At 34.4% G+C, this 18,523-nt stretch overlaps 2 protein-coding genes across 4 annotated transcripts in view; both read left to right on the top strand.

Moving 5' to 3' along the window:
- Window positions 1-2,209: 2,209 nt before the first annotated feature.
- Window positions 2,210-8,544, top strand: LOC102800938 (protein kinase C and casein kinase substrate in neurons protein 2-like). The gene is made up of 11 exons (XM_006821673.3): window positions 2,210-2,422; window positions 3,584-3,693; window positions 4,375-4,504; window positions 4,734-4,863; window positions 5,306-5,509; window positions 5,749-5,861; window positions 6,199-6,319; window positions 6,411-6,493; window positions 6,609-6,724; window positions 6,963-7,151; window positions 7,508-8,544. Exons 1-11 carry the CDS (start codon window positions 2,337-2,339, stop codon window positions 7,612-7,614), a joined length of 1,389 nt encoding a protein of 462 aa, XP_006821736.2. The 5' UTR covers window positions 2,210-2,336; the 3' UTR covers window positions 7,615-8,544.
- Window positions 8,545-9,014: 470 nt separating this feature from the next.
- The window catches only part of LOC144359856 (protein kinase C and casein kinase substrate in neurons protein 2-like), a 32,956-nt gene continuing 23,447 nt past the window's right edge, over window positions 9,015-18,523 (top strand). For all 3 annotated transcript variants that reach the window (XM_085501478.1, XM_085501491.1, XM_085501486.1), the window contains exon 1: window positions 9,015-9,124. The gene's annotated coding sequence lies outside the window, so the exon portion shown is untranslated. The remainder of the gene's footprint in view (window positions 9,125-18,523) is intronic.

The raw sequence follows: 18,523 nt of genomic DNA on the forward strand, positions 1-18,523 counted from the left end.
AAAGGTCATGTTACTGATTTTCATAAATGCAAGTTCAATTTCACTTTGTGCGACATATTCATCAATAGACAAAATTGAAGGCAGAATCCCATACAACTTTCTGCCAATCTTGATTCGCAAATGTGCTGGTTACATGTATTGTATTTGAGTTAATAAAAATACCGGGCACAAATGTAGTTAATTTTGTTAGAAGCTGGTGGAATCACAGGTGCTCGTTAGACCTGGGATGGCCGGTTTTCTGCCAAAATATAAGAAAATCATTCCTATTTGCAAATTGATTGTACCGGTACTAAGAGAACCATTGAGATATTTAAGAGCCACTTTAATCATTATAAAATGAAAATCTATATTTTACCACTATTTACAGATCTAGAGTACTGAAGGTCGGACACTTCGCTGCCAATATCCCGAACATTGCTCAAAAGCTAACGCGTGACAGCTGCTGCGATAACAACGAACCACGAATATCACAAAATACTAGATGTAGTCCAAATCTCTTGAAAAATTAACTTGAGATGTAAAAAAAATTACGAGAGTACCGATATCTCTATACAAGCAGCTGTTTTTGATAGCGCCCTCACATGTTTAATATTTCTTGTTTTTTATAAAGTGATCTTTCAGATTTTGTCTCTATTACAGTTAACTTTCACAGTGCCCTTTGTTTACAAGTATAGTGTCCTCACATGTTCTTCAAAATGCCCATATCAAAATCTAGTGTTTCCATAGTCATGTTTCTCAGACATCTTGTTTCTTGTTCAATTTTATTGATATCTGGTAAAAGTATTGATCGACCTACATGCAATTAAATTCACTTATTATGCAAAGCCTATACCTTTATAATACTTGCTCTGATCACTGGGGAGCTATTTACAGTTTAACTTCGATTTACGTAGCAACACCCTAGATTTGAACCAATGATTTTTAGATCGATGAGCTGTGTGAATGCATGGGCATTTTAGTCAATCATGGTTTAGGCAAGTGGTTTGTGATTGAAATCAATATGTAGTCTACTATATGTACATAAATAAGGTGCATTTTCTATACAGGTCATTGACTCTCTATACAAAAGGAGTTTCATATAACGTGTTCATTGTGACAACACACAACCTGCAATGGAACTGCCAAGAAAATCCTAAAATTCGTAGTATTTTTTCGATAAAGAACGGCATCTCGTAGTATAGTTAATCGCACAAGTTTTGGGTGCATTTAAATGCCATAGTTTTTGGTCAGCATTTCTGGAAACTTGCACAATCGAATGAGCGGATGAAAAACAAAATTAAACGATTCAGAAAGCAGTTACCTTGTCCCGTGCATGGAGCTAAACAGTTTACACGTCGTTCACATTTATCAGGAAGGATACAATCGTATAGCGATTTACAATACTAATTTTTGGAATACAGATTTGTGTCTGTTTATTTTAATTGGCTGTGTGAAGCATATAAGTACCAATGACGCATGGCTGGTTAACCAACCCTAATGTTGAGTATGTAATGTTACTGAACATTGTATACATCACTGTTAACATGTGAACTGTCCTGCCAATATAACCGAGCAACATTCATACAAAACAAACAACGTGGCATGTCTATCGTAATCATAATTATTTCACATCGCTGGTGTGTTTTTGTACGAGTTACTGTGTGAACGATAATGCTGAAAGTATGTTTTCGCAACTCCAGTGTTCATCACGGGGCCTGAAAATGACGAGTATGGACAAAATGTTCTTTTCCGAATGCCTTTTTTTTTCTTTTTACGTAAATGTAATTTCAATAAAATTTGCCATAATTATTTTGTCAATTTAAGACTTGCACTGTAATGGACGGAAGTGGTTTATAGTTACCAATGCACATCTTCATTATTCGCACAACAAAAATAATTTTTGAGTTGAATGGATGAAAATGTAGGGTAAATCACAGTACCTCAATCAAGCTGTTTTATATACATTAAAATGTGTACAGAATAAATAGTTAAACGTCATATCATAAAGAACGGAGAACTTTCTAGATTTCCAGTTTGGAAATAAGTGACCTCGAACCCGGGTCCCATCCTTAAAGTAACATAAATACTTTTGATACGTAGCGCTACTAGACCATCATCATGTGCTTTACGGTATCGAAAACGCAATGGAACGTTTCATTTCAAGGCCATCTCACAATTTCTCGCGAGCTTTGGAAAATCCTTCCTTCCGTCGAATAATTTTCTAGTTCCAAGTAACTTTTTCGAACCGCGCAGGTCAAACGTTCTGTGAATGTTTTAGTGACTGGTTTACGGCGCAGTTTTGGATTGATGCATTGAGTGTAGAGCTTACTCTACTAAAGCAAGACAATACTACAAATATGACAGAGAATCGTCAGCCAGAGAAGTCATTTTGGGACATAAACCAGTACCGAAAGACCATCAAACGAATTGAAAACGGTCACAAGTGAGTACGCGTAACGTGTTTGTGTGGTTAGTAGACATTGGTAGCACCAAAGGTAGTCCACTTCTGGTAGTACTAATCTCTGTAATATTGAAAATTTACTTTTTCTATTCGAAGACAGCCTAGAGTGAATCTTATTGAAGGTATTTATAGAGATGAGATTAGTAGAGATGAGATGTGACTTTATGAAAGCGGGTTTATTTATACTAAAGATAATATTTGGTAATCGTAATATTTGGTAACTATTTTTAATAGTTATTTAGGACTACGATTACCAAATATTATCTTCAATATATCATACTTATCAGTCCGAGCAGCGTTTATTTATTTATAACCTTTATTATTTATACTAGTATCCTGTCCACATTTGCAGTGGTCGTTTAGTTATACATGAGTTCACGATTGGTACATTATTCTATGTATGTTTTACGTTAATATGTAGTTCTTCGATTTAAACATGAATTTGAACATAAATAGTAGAAACACTAATAACAGTAAAATGTTTATCTAAAGACAGTACATATTGTTCCTGGTTTTATTCGCTTTTCTTAAAAAACATATGTGTAAAAATAACGGTCGTGGCATCTAGCTAAACTAAATGATATTATCGGATTCATATTCTGAAATATATCATTGCATGTGACACCAAGTGGAAGAGCGTATATCGAATATAGGCATGAATATCCTCCGTTCTGTGACTGTGCAAATTAAAACCAACTTAACTGTAAACCAAAATACTAGTATACCGATTCACATCATACCCACGGTGCTCATTGTGACACAAAATACGAGTACTGCGTGTTCTTTCTGTGGCTTCTCATGTTTATGTTCGCGGTGAAACTGGAGTAGTTCTTTGATCCACGTAACATGTAACTGAACCTGGAATGGCCCCCTGTACTTATTCGATCGAGTTCTTGTACAGTTACGCGGGGAGTGACTTCCTTCCCTCTGGTGTTGTACGATAACAACTAGATCGATAGCATTAGTATAGAGTGACCTCACTAGTTTCCGTTGTAACACGTGATTCACCGGGTACATTGACCCGCAAAAAGGTTCACTGCTGACCACTAGGTGAGCTAGATTTCAATGTGAAGTAATTATCATACTAAATAAATTATTGTCGGATTCGATTAAATATATTTTCTTTTATAATCGACCTTGCAGATCATGTGATGACTTCGTTGCCATGATTCAAGAACGAGCCGATCTAGAAATGCGTTACACTAAGAGTCTCAGACGATGGGCGGAAAAGTGGGAGGAGGCAGTCACCAAAGGTATCCTCGTGGTCATACAGTCTTTTTAGCACCTCATCATTTGTGCAGAGAGTGGTCTTTTGCTCTAGGACTTTTTTGATATGGTGGCGTGGGGGGTCATTAAACTATTTGATGAAATACGAGCTACCACGACGTTTTGAGAGGGCGGTATGATGTTATCGTTATACAACACTTTGTGCTGAAGAGATTCAAAGTTTGAAATTGTCTATTCAAACTGTTACCACTAGCCCAGGATACACTAAAAACAATCGTATTGTATTTACAATGTGTGTACGATGATCACACCAACATTCAAACAATAGATACTGTATACTGTGATATATAGTAGATAATATTTGGTAATCGTAGTCCTAAATAACTATTAAAAATAGATAGACGTTTCGAGCAATGGCTCTTTATCGATAGCATAGAAGAAAATATACTAGTAAATAAGATCCAAATAACATACACTTAACGTAACCTGAACTTTTAATAAATTTTCGTAAAATAAAGTTTGCCCGAGCATAAATACTACTCAGCTGCCCCTCCATGTCAGCTTTATTCCATCGATCCCGATGTCATCTGATGACACAATATATACCAGGTGCTTTTTCAATATTTCAGAAAAAAAAAAACCACGAATGACTAGACTTTAATCGACGTATCTTATAGGTTCTTGAATTATCCTTTTTCAACTTCCAGGGCCGGAATATGGTACAACTTTGTTGGCATGGAAACACACTTTACAAGAAGCCGTACAGATAGCAAAAGTACACGAGGAATGTCGGTGCGTGTTAACCGCGCCTGACGGCCCGTTGCAAAATGTGCAAAGGTATTCACCCTATTTTGGTATATACAAGTTTAGACTGTGGCGTTTACTATGCTCGATAAATGTACGTGCATTTGTTATGTATGTATGTGTGTATTCCTTTCACGAGTGCAAAACCACCGATGGTATCACACTATGTATTAGCAATTATAAGTAGATCAACTGTTTTTGTTCAGTCATATTGCTGTAAGGCTAAATGTTTGTTATAATTGTTTCTTATAATTCTCCTCAGGTGGAAGAAGGAAAATTATCATAAATTAACATTTGGTGGTTACCAGGAGATACGCGATGCAGAAGAAGGGTTTGCCGTTGCACAGAAGGACTATTCAAAACAGCTGAATAAAACGAAAAAAGTAAAAAAGGTGAGATATATAGATCACATTTAATATTTTAGAACCCTGTGGCAAATGAAGACATATTTTAATTGAAATACTAATACCATAACAATAACCCAGTACAGTAGAAGAACAGTCGTAAATTCTGCAAATCAAGTTCTTATGGCACGCTTTCGTGACGTTACAAATAGAAACGTCGTCTAAATCTGCCTATGTGTTTTTCTGTAGTCGTTCGTCATTTAGTTTATAGAAAAAAATCTTCTAAAAACATAATCTTTGATGAACGACGACAGATTATCGACGATTCGATTTAATGCGTCATAGAAGCGCTTTGCCACTAGGGGCATGAGTTGAATGGGTTGAAAACAATCAATCAATAAGTGTTATTCGTTATTAAGAGTATTGACTATTAACTTATATTAGGCTAGATTAATACCTGTGGTTTTGATCACATGACTTTGCCCATCAGAATTACCACAGTGCATGCAGTGCTTCCTTTAAAGCCGACGAAGAACTCGCTAGTCAGACACACAGTACTACGATCCATCCAGACAATCTCAAAAAATTGCAACAACGAGCCGAGAAGATGTTGAACGTCAAGGAAAAATATAGAGAACTTTACCTTCGTCGACTACTGGAATGTCACGGAGAACTCAAACAGAGATATATAGAAGTAAGAAAATGAACATAGTGCTTTTCTTGTCTCAAAGAATATTGATTGCTTTGCACTATCAGTCGCTTCCTTAATGTTTGTGTTTCCATGACAGATCGTCTTACGTCAGACAAATTCAAGTTGCTGTGTTGCGCCCTCGCTTCGCCTAGATCATGTGTGTATGTGCGTATGGGGGAGAGGTAGCTTAATGATCTCTATAAACATGTGTTGAACCAATCTTTTTCTTGTTTTTGTATTAGGATATGACAGAACAGTTCGAAAAGTGTCAATCCTTCGAAAAGAAGAGATTGGACCATTTAAAGGAGCAGTTATTGTTATTTTTGAAGTCAGTTGATTTGTCGGAGGTTTCCGGGTACGTAATGCCCTACAAGCGCATTATACATCATTCTGTTTTTTGTTTCTTTTTATTACATTTTATCCGTCTTTATCCATCTCCATTCTCTACGGGGGAGTGTGATTGTCGTACCCGTATTTCCAATAACGTGCGGTGGTAATCCTGACATCTCTGGCTGACCCTTTTTTGATTGGGCGGTCAGAGACAGCACGAGTGCCGGTGCGGCGAACGACTCTTTAGTGACCATTAGAAGAACTCGGAAAGATTACGTGTTTTGACAACTCTCATCTGACAACTAGTCACACACACATAGCTTAATATTTGTCTTCTTCTACTTTAAATTCTTTAATTTTAGTTTCGCGAATATTTACAATCAAACGTTCAGAGACGTAGAAAAGGCGGATGCTATAACTGACCTTTCTGAATGGAGGGTGAAATACGGTACCGGAATGACTCAGAATTGGCCTGTATTTGAGGTAATTATGTAACAATCCCTGTTTAAAACACGTTGTCTGGGTGTGGTTACAAGACTCAAACTTACTCGTACTGTTGTTTTTAATTGTTCAGGACTTCGATGCCAACACAGACGCCAGGCGGTTTAGTGTCGCCCCTCGGAAGAATTGCACAGCTGATGATGGCAATGATAACGGGTAAGTGCAAGAGGACGGGTTTACAACCCGGACGAATTAACTTATTTTAGCAACTCTGAAGAGTGGCTCGTATCATTTTGAAATATGCTAATATCATGTGTGTACTTTTTTAAAGGGACGATTTCGATTCCGATGATTTTGAAAATGAAGAAGATGAGGGCGATATCATGGCGGATGATGATGTGACTGCTACTACTAGTTATGCGAACGACCATCCATACGATACCACGGGTAGGTTTTCAGTGTGTATGCCCATATTCCATTGTGACAATACAGGGGATTGGTAGTACGCTAGATTCGACAACCAATGACTATTAACGAAACAAATACGTTTCGATTACGCGCTGGCAGTTCCAGGAAAAAAACGTGAAAAAACTATAGTTTGTGGCGGATCCAGTAATTATCAACAAATTATATCGAGAATAATTTTCAGTGACGTCATATGATTTAACGGTTGTTTTGTTCACAGATTCTCACTCATTGTACGACAACGTTACCCCTAGAAGCAACATTGCGGAAGAACAGACAGAGACGACTCCGTACGACGAGACACAACCCACGCCCTCTACGACAGAAAACAAAGAATACACTGAATTGTCTGTACGAGCCCTGTATGACTTTGAGCCTGCGTCAGGGGATGAGCTCCAGCTACAAGCAGGTACAGATTATTTAATATCCCGATAGACAGGAAATAACCTTACCGTGATACCTTAGTGTATGTCCTTTTATGTCTACTGTTAAAGGGCGGTGGTCGTCGCGCAGCGCTTGATCGAATTTCATGTAAATAAAACAAAGTGTTTTACACGCGTTGTAAACGTCGCTATGAGTCCCATATTATACAGGACGCGGCGCGACGACCACAGCCCTTTAACATTACAGAGGGGAAATAATCTTAATTAAAATTTATTGGAAATGGGAACATGGGACTTTCGTTACATTTCTTTAAATAAATGTTTAGACGCCAGGCAAAAACGAAAAATGGAAAGCTCAGTAACTTCTAATCTTCTTTCACAGGTGATATTTTCAGCCAGATTGGTGCTGCACACGAGGACGGGTGGGCATACGGCAGACTGAGAGACGCATTTGGACTATTTCCAGCAAGCTATGTAGAACCACTCTGACGCACTTTTTATTGCATTCTTTTTAGCACATCGTTTATTTCAAATTTTCTCAGGAATTATCAAACTTCGCGATCGACCTAACAGCATGAGCCCCTACGTTTGTATCTGTCACCTATAATTTAGATGCGGTAATTCTGTCAAATTTTCAAAGGAGCTAGTCGTGGATAAACCATTTAGGAGCGTTATAAACTTTCCCCCAAATTTCAAAAAAATCTCAATTGATGTAACAATGTTCACGTGATTGTTACAACTCTGTCGTGTTTAAATATATTTTGAAAAAATGGGTCACATGGTATCATGGTCAAGGTGAAAGACTCTTCGCTCTTATCGTTCAGAACTCAACTAAAAATATTAGGTGGTAGAGTTCTTGTCCGTTTTGTAATGTATAGAGTACTCATTTAAGCACGTTAAATGGTGGTGGTCATCGCGCTGCGCACGTGCAACATTTGTGTTGATAAATATTGATTTTCCCATAATCCAATGCGCTCTTCAAGTCCTAATGGAAATCATAGGTAATAGGTTTGACCTAATCACCTAAAAATACCTAATTAAAGCTTGTTAACGTCTCAGTTTGTACTCGTTGACCTGCGCAACAGTCAAAGTCGCCATCTTTGTTTATATGAGACCCATATATCTCGCGCATGCGTGGCGCGACGACTACCGCCCTTTGAGTTCACTTTATTTCATCATGAGAAGAGATGTTGGCAAAAATTAATCGCTTTTGAGGTTTTCAATATGTCGCATTAAAAATAACTAAATAAACTATGAGCATTTCAAAATATTATAAGACTCGGAGTTGATAAACTATTATTTCCAGAAATCGTGTCTCTTGGTCATATGGAAATATCTATTTTTTCCAGATAAAATTGGTCAAAATTCGTTATTTTATATCCTTGTACGCTATTAATTAAAATAGAATACAGAAAAGAATCAATGTGGTGTCATTTTTATTATGATGTTGATGTAACTAGGGGTTGACCATTAGCAACTGGGGGGAAATGGACAATTCGAGTAACTTGAAAAAAAAATCTACAAACAAGAAGACAACAGCAATTTCCCCCTGTAAGAAATGAATTGCACAATTTGTCTACCATCACCCTCTCATGATTTTTACTCTGAATGTGTGTGTGTGTGGAAGTCGCCGCGTTGCCAACTTTTCAATAACGTAGATTTTGATTGGTCATCTTGCTCCCTGAACTTTATTAATCAGATTAGATGCTTGTCAGCTTTAGGATTCCGTTGAATAGACTACTAGTGTCGAAAGTGAAACATGTGTGAATGCATTTATTCCCAATGTGCAGTATAGCGAAGTATTTAAATAAACCACGGATACCACCTATGAAATATACAGCCAATGAGAGAGGGCGTTCTATAGCCATGAATGCTAATTTCACAAGGCCGCGACCCACCCTGAACTGCCGCCATATTGAATCCACTCAAGTTCCGGTATCAACACGACGCACGAAGACGCCAGAATTCAGTGAAAACTGTGAAATTACGCAAAGATTTGGTGAGTACTTAGAATAGATTCAATCGATATACTACGAACTACCCAATTTGAGAAGTGTGTTTAGTTATTTTTTTTCTGTGGAACAAATACCAGTAGAATGGTTATCGACCGTTCGTTCGTGAAATGTTCATAGAATATTACTCCTTTTGAAATCTTTGTCCCGAGTTCCCCCTTCCTCGTCGAGGAACTGGCGGATGTCTATATAGGGCGATCAATCATTTGCAGGAAGTAGCTGCGTTCCGAGTAATGTCGCTGTGTTCATGGTGATTTACGTTATTCCGATGGCACCGGCGTCATAAGTTCTAAGTGAAGGGGTGTTGCCCCATCCCGTCCGTTATCGCTGACAAGAACCCGTATTCATTGTCGCGAATGAGCAACTGTGACCCCAGCTGACCTCTGTTCAAAATACTGATTAGTACTAAAACATAACAACTAGGACAGTGTACTTTATTCATTTAAAAGTTTTTGTTTCACAAATTTACAATTTGTCTAAGTACAGTCTGAGCAATTCTTCAAAGTTTCCTTGGCTCTTCATATATTTTTTGTTTAGATGAATTCGATGTGTTGTTCATAATTAAAATTTTGATTATTTTGGACTTGATTGTCATTGTAAAATTTCTTGATTTAAATATTCAATATTTTGGATTTGATAATGATTATAAAGCATGCTAATATGTTTCTATGGTTACATGTACACTGTACGACTGAATGTGTGAATATTAATGTAATTAATTGATGAGGTTTAATTAATTTAAGTTGCTACTTGGGTTTCTTGTGTTCTTGCAGAACAACTTTGAATTCATGGTATGGCATAGGTGTGATATTACTGATAACTTGTGTTCATTATTGTTATTGCAAGTAGAATTTTATCTAATCTGTATTGAATCAATTCAAATGGTCATTTATATTTATAGCAGAGGTCACTATTTTATTGTCATAAAGTAACAGAATATATATAAAAATATATATTAATCATTAATGTTCACTTTGAACATGATTGGTGGTCTCAAAACTAGAAATTGATTACTGTAAATGCATTAAATATTCACACTCTTTTAATTTCACTATTTTCACTCATAAATAAAATCTGCTAAATTAAATTCATATGACCATGTGAAACAATAATAGAACTTTGTGAACTTAAAACCCAGTGAATATGTTCAAAACTTCAAAATAGTGAAATTATATGTCAATGAAAATAAATGGTTTTGCAATAGTTGTTGCTTGTATTAGTTAATTTGGGATGATGTACATATGGCAATTTTATATTTTTCTGCATTATTCAGCATTATAATTATGTCCACTATATATCATCTACTTTTTTTTTTTTAGTTCTGCAGTTAAATAACTTGGCCCAGTGGGTATGAAAATAGGTTGACCTATATTTTAAGACCCAAATACATATACATTTGCAATCGAAAGTCTGTGACCAAACCTCTCAGTAATGACTGACCTGACCTTATGTGTATTATTATGTATAGAAATATAAATACGTATATGTAAGATTGCTATTTTCATCATGTGCAGTAAATTAAAAAAAGCTACTCTTCCTACTTTCAGCCAGTACCGGTATAATTAATGTTCAGTTTGAATGGAAATTTATTCTTGATCAAAGGTTGTGGACATCTCCTTGAGAACATTTAAAGAATTATAACGATGATCAAATTAACGATAGAGTAGTACTTGAGTGGTTTGTCAATTTAGGAAAGCTTTTACCGGAATTGTTTTTCAACTCCATTTTAGGATTACATATATGACAAATTTGATCTGATTTGAGAAGAGACTATATTGTATGCTGATCTTTGTAATGTGTATTTATTTATTCATATGCCCAATTAATTAAAAAAAAGACTTCATAATTTCTAAAATTGGTGTTTGTGTGATGATGATAATAGTATTAAAACAGCAGGTCAAAGGATTCTACTTTTCCCATGAAAAGTCCATATGCAACTTACACTTGTTAATACACTGTCTTTCTGGATGACTAGAGATGCATAGCTCTCGAGAGAATGACAGGAAAAAGAACCACTCAATACCTTGTTTTGAATAACAATGGTAGAAACTTGCTAGGTATGTCATTATTTAACATAACCTTGTATCAGTGAGTCAACAACTCTGTGATCTGATTTAAACTTTACCCTGCCTTCCTCAAGGTCATTTCTGAATTGGAATCTCAGATAATAAAATAAAATCCCAAAACTTTTAGGGTTTCCTCCGTTTTGATACCTTATCTATGGTTTATCTGTGTGGGTCAAGTCAATCTACCTAGCACTGAATTCTTATTTGTCCTCCTCCTACTAGAGTAGTCTTTCTTTTGAATTTGTGGAATGCTGACTCTAGATGTGGGTCATTTACAGTACATTTAAGAATTAAAGAAACAATTCATATTTTTTCCATTCTTTTAGTGTTCATCATAAAAAAATATAATATTTTGGTCATCTTGTGACATTCAAATAAAAAAAAAACATTGCTGTTTGATTTACTGCATCACTGCTTTCAACACAGGTTTTAGTCATAAGTAAACAATTCATTACTTTCATGCATTATGATGCAATATTATGGCACATCATACTTGGTTTTGAATTTTAAATATGATTCATTATCAAAATAGAGCAGTACCTATAATCATATACCATAATATCATACCATTTGTGATATAATTTAGTTCTTTTCATTTGATTTGTTCTGGCTACGAAAAAAAATTAACCGGATCTTGCTAGTTTACATCTGCACAATTATTTGTTTGGTTTTATTATAATTAATTATATTGATATTATGATATTAGTTATTTTATCCCAACAAAATTAATGTATTAGTTGCATGAATTCTATCTGAACAGAATCAGGAAAACTGATCAATTTACATAGGTGTTCAGTTTCTAAGCTCATTGTCCATGGAAGGAACTTTGTTTGTTGTCATCAGTTTCATTAATAATTTTTCTTATGGGTGCTATAGCCCACGGTTTTTTAGATACATTGTATTATCAATCAAATGTGGCGTACAAATCTATATTGATTTGATATAGGAATAAGTATACATTTGATCATAACCTAGTAGGAACCCCTGTACTAGGAAGTTTGGTACTTTATATATGGCAGCAGACTGTATTAACTATCAGAGTCATCTGTTCATTTATATCAGTAAATAATGCTATTAAATGAATATATAAATAATATAGAACATGCTATTGACAAAATAATTCCCTGCAACTGTAGTATAGTTGTATAAATAATTGTACATGTAATTGTATATTTTAAATATAGTTTAGTTATAACTGTAGAATAATTTAACTGTGCAATTGTAAATGTTGTATAATTGTAACTGTAGTAATTAAACTATAATGTAATTGTACTATAACTATAAATATTCATAAACATTCAGTTCTATTTGTGAGTTGCACCTATGTTTATTAAAAGACTGAGATCATAAATTCCGACCACACCCATATGACCTTTGTTCTGCAGGTGTAAGATTATAACCATGATTAATGAATGATACTATGCGTATGGTATGTGTATTAAAAGGAGAGTTGTATTCTGTTTTTATGGATGCCGATCATTTTGTTTTTTTCATCTTTTTTTTTCATCTAGAGTCGTGTATGTTACTGTAGAATACTTTATTTTCGCTTGGAATTTATTTTCGCTATTTTTGCTGAAGGGATGATTCCGTGAAAATAAAATCCAGTGAATATACTTTTTTTCCTATATTTCACATTACACTCATCAAAAATCAGTGAAAATAAATTCCATACAAAACGCCCAAAAAACCTTTTCAGCGAAAATTGATTCCAGCGAAAATAAAGTATTTTACAGTACTTATTTTACTGTGTTGATATTTTAATAAGGGTCAGAGACCCAAATAACCATTTGTATTGTGCCACTTCATTTAATTTATAGGCCATTAATGATTATCTTAACTGTAGTCAGGTCAGAGCATGTGATCGGATTTTAAGTACTAAAGTTATGATGATTTAGTGGTTAACTAATGTGATGTAAGTGAGAATTACTGAATTGAAATCTACCTACATTTACATGTTGTATTTGTACTTCAGTGGCAAGATAATGAAATCTAAAAACCAACTGATGAATCTATTCTGTGTGACTATTGTAAAAAGTTAAGTTTTTGTCACTGGAAGCGTTCGTCATTTCATTATTTGAAAGCATATTATACAATGACAACATTTTGCAATGATCACTGCAGCTGTTTAATATTTAGATTCTTCCTGAGTTGTTAATTTTGTATTTGACTCTTGTAAAATTAAGGTGGTTTACAGTATTTGTAAGTTGTAAGATATCAAACTAAGATCCAAGTGCTTTAGATAAGACTGTTGTTAACAAAGATGCAGATTTACAAAGCAGGACTTTGTATTCAACAACCTCTCCAGTTTAATAGGGAGTACAACAAAATTATAACAGGAATACAGTGAACTCTGCCAACTATACTGCTAGATATGTTATTATTTTTCATGTCCTTAGCACTCAGGAACATGTTCCACGCCCTAAATAAAAGTTTGAATGGAAAATATAATAACGAAGCAGATGATAGTTTCCTTTCTGATAAATGTCATCTGCATATTAAGCAAATATGGTAGTTTCTGAATGGTTTAATCTGATAATTTATGAAATAGAACCTAGTTACATGCATTACGACACTGTTAAAAACTTAGTCCATGCCGCAGAGAGGGGGAAAGCAAGCAATACAAGTTTGTTTCTTTTTTTATCATTCTATTATTTCCCATTTTTGCTATTTTCAGGGATTTTTTGTAAGCAGATCCAGGGCGGTGTAACAAAAGATATTTGTTGTTTGTTCATTTTCTTGAGAATCCATGTAAAATAAATGTGTGTGGCACAAGAATTTGGTGGGTGTACCCACTGTTCCCAAACCCATTGTGGAGACATTTTGAATTGGAATTGTCAGAAATTTGGTAGAAAAAATCTACTACTGTGTGACCCATTTTTTTTGCTGAATTTGAAAATGAACTTGGTGTTGGCGAAAAAAAATACTGCGTAGGTAGATAAAGACTGATTGGTAGGTATGTAAGTACTAGGTCTTTATTTTATTTTTCCCTTGAGTTGTACTCTTAGTTTATTGAAGGAATTGAATAATGATTAAACTGCACATGTGAAAAATAATGTCAAAATTCATTTTCATGATATATTTTCTTCATACAACAAATTTTAGTTATTAATTACCACATTATTTTGTTTACCTTATTATCACTAATTAGTCCCTGTTCGAACAAAGTCCGAAAACGGGGACTTATAATTCGGTCTCCGTCCGTGCGTCCGTCCGGAGTCGTATCTCAGAATCCCTTGGACCGATTCTCTTCATTCTTTGCATGTGCCTAGTACTTTATGTGGGACATATGCACATGCAGTGGTTTAGCGATTCGATTCAAAATGGCCAACTGGTAGCCATCTTGTTTTTTGAAAATGTTGTATTTTGGACATGCTTTGTCAATTTTTATTCAAACTTGGTACATAGATTATACATGTTAGGATACATGTCCTTGATGATTTATTTCGCAATTGGATCAAAGATGGTCGACTGGCAGGCATCTTGTTTTTGTTTTTTTATGCGGTATCTTGGATGTGCTCTGTCAGTTTTCATTCAAATTTGGCGCATACATGTACTTCATACATGTTAGGATGCATGTCCATGACAATTTGTTTCAAAATTTATGTACCATTTTCATTCGTATTTGGCACATACGTCATACATGTCAGTGTGTTTCATAAACAGATCAAAGATGGCTGAATAACGACTGTTTTTATTTTTGGCCATATTACTACTACATGGAACACATGTTTTGATGTAAATAAACAATCTGTTGTATACGCCACTTGGAACTCAAGTTTCGAGGACACGCTCGCGACAACCCCTCCGCTTTAATATGACGAGCACAAAGAGAACTTAACGGGGACTGTGTCATTTTCAACGACTTGTTACTATATAACAAACTACTGTAAAATACTTTATTTTCGCTTGGAATTAATTTTTGTTATTTTCGCTGAAATAATGATTCAGTGAAAATAAAATCCAGCGAATATACCTTTTTTTCTATATTTACATTCAACTCGTCAAAAATCAGTCTTTTCAACGAAAATTAATTCCACCTGAAATAAACTATATCACGGTATGTGAAATAGTGTTTTTCTGGTACTAATATATACATAAATTGTATTTTATACTTCCTTGACTTGTACATAACTCTGAAAACATTTACAGTTGCGTTGTTAGTTTTATTGTTACCTTTCATTCCAACCAGAGCCAAAATCACATTTATGACCCAGTTTCATATATTACCACTTCAATAAGGAGTCTGACATACTAAGATTTTTCACTCCTTTGTTTGTTACTATGTATGTTCAGGACCAGTGCGTGCAAGACATTCTGTAATTTAAAAAAACCTACTTGAAATATTATCATTAAGCAGGCAATAATGATCATTGGCCCATATTTCTTTTGGTGATTTTATAGTTGGTTGAGTTTAACAATGTTAACTGCCTTTCACCTGGACCTTGCTTTACTTTTCTTTGAGTTTCATTGCACTGTCTACATCCAGATCCTTAATTCTGAAGTGTAACATGCACAATATATCTTGTTTCCTCGTTTCATGATTAAACCAAATTGCATACTTGTTATCATTTTATATAGTTTTTCTATAAGTTAATTATATGTAGTTAAGTAGTACGATAAATTTCTAGTGAGAATCCATCTCTTATGTATTGATTTCATATTTACTTATTTGATTATTTCCAGTTGTATAATTTGATAGTCGTGAATTTATCAAGTTTGTTAGATTGGTACATTGATATCATTATTTAGTACATGTATGTTGAAATGAAGGAAGCCTGCAATTTGTCAATTAATTGTTTTTTGAAATTAATGGTGTTATATATTCGTCCATTTAACTATAAAAGTACAAAGCCATCTTGTTTTGTATCTGGTTTGGTAATTATAGACATGACTTGAACTTTGCAATTGAGAGGGTACCCATTTTACAAGGCAAAAATTTATAAAATTTCTTTGGCGTTATATGAATAATATAGGGAATATCAAAAATTGCTTTGGGTTATATGAATAATATAGGGAATATAAAACATTTCTTTGGTGTTATAAAAAATATAGGAATATCAAAGGGCACAAATTTGTTTAGCATCTAGATCGTTTCCTTCAATGTCTTTGTGAAGTTCAAACATGGACTATACAAAATGAACTTACGATGTACATAATATTCAAATTTTGCTTGGACACTGTGGACCCGTGGGTTAAATAGTTGTCCTTTAATTTCAAAAGGAGGGGACATACAGGAGTCTGATGCTCATCACCATCAAATATTTTATATTATTATACCTTCCCGCATTTAGATTTCTCAGCAATCAAAGATGTAATATTATGCTTCTGCATTTGTGCAGACATTTTGAGCGATCATAGAAATGCTGATTCACTGTTGATGTTTGATGGCGTTTTCTCAGAAAGTCGTGTGTAATTTATTTATGAAGAGGTTGAACAACTATAACAATTTCAGCTAAACATTTTATCTGCTTATTAAAGTTAATCTCACATTCACATAGTTTTAAATTAATCTGCTGTAAGTACCAAATCATAGTATATGTATGAAGTGCTCTCATTGGAAAATATGACCTGGGAGGTAAAAAACCTAGGACAAAAATATTAATCACGAGGTGTCTGGTGAGAATATTAAGTGTGTTTATATAGTGAATGTAATCACTAATACTATCCATATGTTCTTATTATTAATAATTGATGTCTGTCATCCCAAGGGATTGTGCATTGATGACCTAGATTTTATAAATCTTCACACACTTTAATCCAGGAAATGTATAGCCGACTGAAATGAGCAAGTTTTATTTGTTACAGCTATTAAACCTAAACCTAATTTTCATTTACATCTTACCTTAAACATTCCACTTCCTACCCACCCACTCCCTAGATATATTTTAAATTTAAATTTGAGTGAAGTCTCCAGGTGCCATCTTTATATTAAAGCACTTAGCATGCCATGTTAACTGTGAACATACTTGCAATAAAAAACTAAAATAAAGTACTTTATGGTTTACATGTGGAAATACAATATTTACAATAGCAATGTCTCCTGACATTTTGATAACAAAAATTCTTTTGTAGGTGTCTAACTTGGCATTTTATAATGTTTCCATTGTAATTAGTTTATTGACCAGAAATGTTATGAGGAAATCCTCCAATTCTCTCAAGTTTTTTTTATTTGAGCATTGTCATATTGCCACCCCTTCCTCATGAAAAAATACCTGATAAAAAATAATGTAGTCATTCATAGTTCAATGGAGAATAAAGTTCCCCCTTCTTTTGAATTCAAAGTGTGTGGATGACTTAAACTTGACCTTTATAATCAAGACAATTTAAAGAAAGAATGCAAAAACAACATGCTTGAGTTGATTCTACCGAAAACAGACTACTCAGTGTTAAGACAGAATAATAAATATTGGAAATAAAAATAAATACAGCTGAATCTTGTCATGGAATGCGAGTGTGCTTTAAGTAGGATTTGCAAAATTTCTTCCCCTTGGGGCCTCATATAATTATTTAGGGTCAATAGAATTATCGGTAGTATGATTTACCTTGTATGATAAATCCTTGCAGATTTGCCGTTTGTATTTAATTCGTACTAGTATACACTGAAATCATGCCTCTGTTGAAGGATTTGTAGTGGCACCAAGGATTCTTATATCAACATAATCTTTATATTGAATCAAGATATTTTTACAGGTAAAATTATTCACACCTTTCAATGTGTTCGTTCAGTATTTTCCCCTCAAGGGTTACCTTGTTTGTATAAATACATGTGTTGTCTGTAGACTGTCTTTCAGGCAGGGGATTACTTTTTTAACTATAAATTACCTTGTTAATAAATATGCTTAATTTAATATGATATAGTGGTATACAATGTACACACGAAATCCTAAGACTGAAAGAATTCTTAGAAGAACCATTGGTATGAATATTCATAAAATGCTAATGAGGTGAGAGTGTACTAATGATGTAAACAGCAAATGGCGTTGTTGTACTTCATAGAAAATCATAGGATGCTGGTCTGTGGGACATCTTTTGGTGCACCCAGTACTATTATGGGTGTGTGCAAAGAGTGCAAAATCATGTCATATTTTTCTAGCAGTTTATGTAACCCCCTAAGCTGTTTTGTAAGGTGTTTTCGAAAACATGTTGTTCTAATTTGCTTAAATTCTACCAGTTTATATCATGTTGCTCATAAAGTGTTGCATAGACAAATTTTTGTTTCAAATTTGTTCCATCATGCAATGCAATGCGTCTTTGAATATTAGAACGTAATTTTACTCATTGAATGATCAAAATCACAATTGATTCACAAGAGACTTTCTA

The sequence above is a fragment of the Saccoglossus kowalevskii genome, chromosome 1, assembly GCF_978046115.1.
Source record: "Saccoglossus kowalevskii chromosome 1, keSacKowa6.1, whole genome shotgun sequence".
NCBI classification, from domain to species: Eukaryota; Metazoa; Hemichordata; class Enteropneusta; family Harrimaniidae; genus Saccoglossus; species Saccoglossus kowalevskii.

Bases quoted from the DNA above. Each gene is read 5' to 3' on its own strand.
- LOC102800938 (XM_006821673.3), top strand. From the start codon at position 2,337: ATGACAGAGAATCGTCAGCCAGAGAAGTCATTTTGGGACATAAACCAG. The intron at 6,320-6,410 runs GTAATTATGTAA...TTAATTGTTCAG, and splicing joins AGAATTGGCCTGTATTTGAG to GACTTCGATGCCAACACAGA. The intron at 7,152-7,507 runs GTACAGATTATT...CTTCTTTCACAG, and splicing joins TGAGCTCCAGCTACAAGCAG to GTGATATTTTCAGCCAGATT.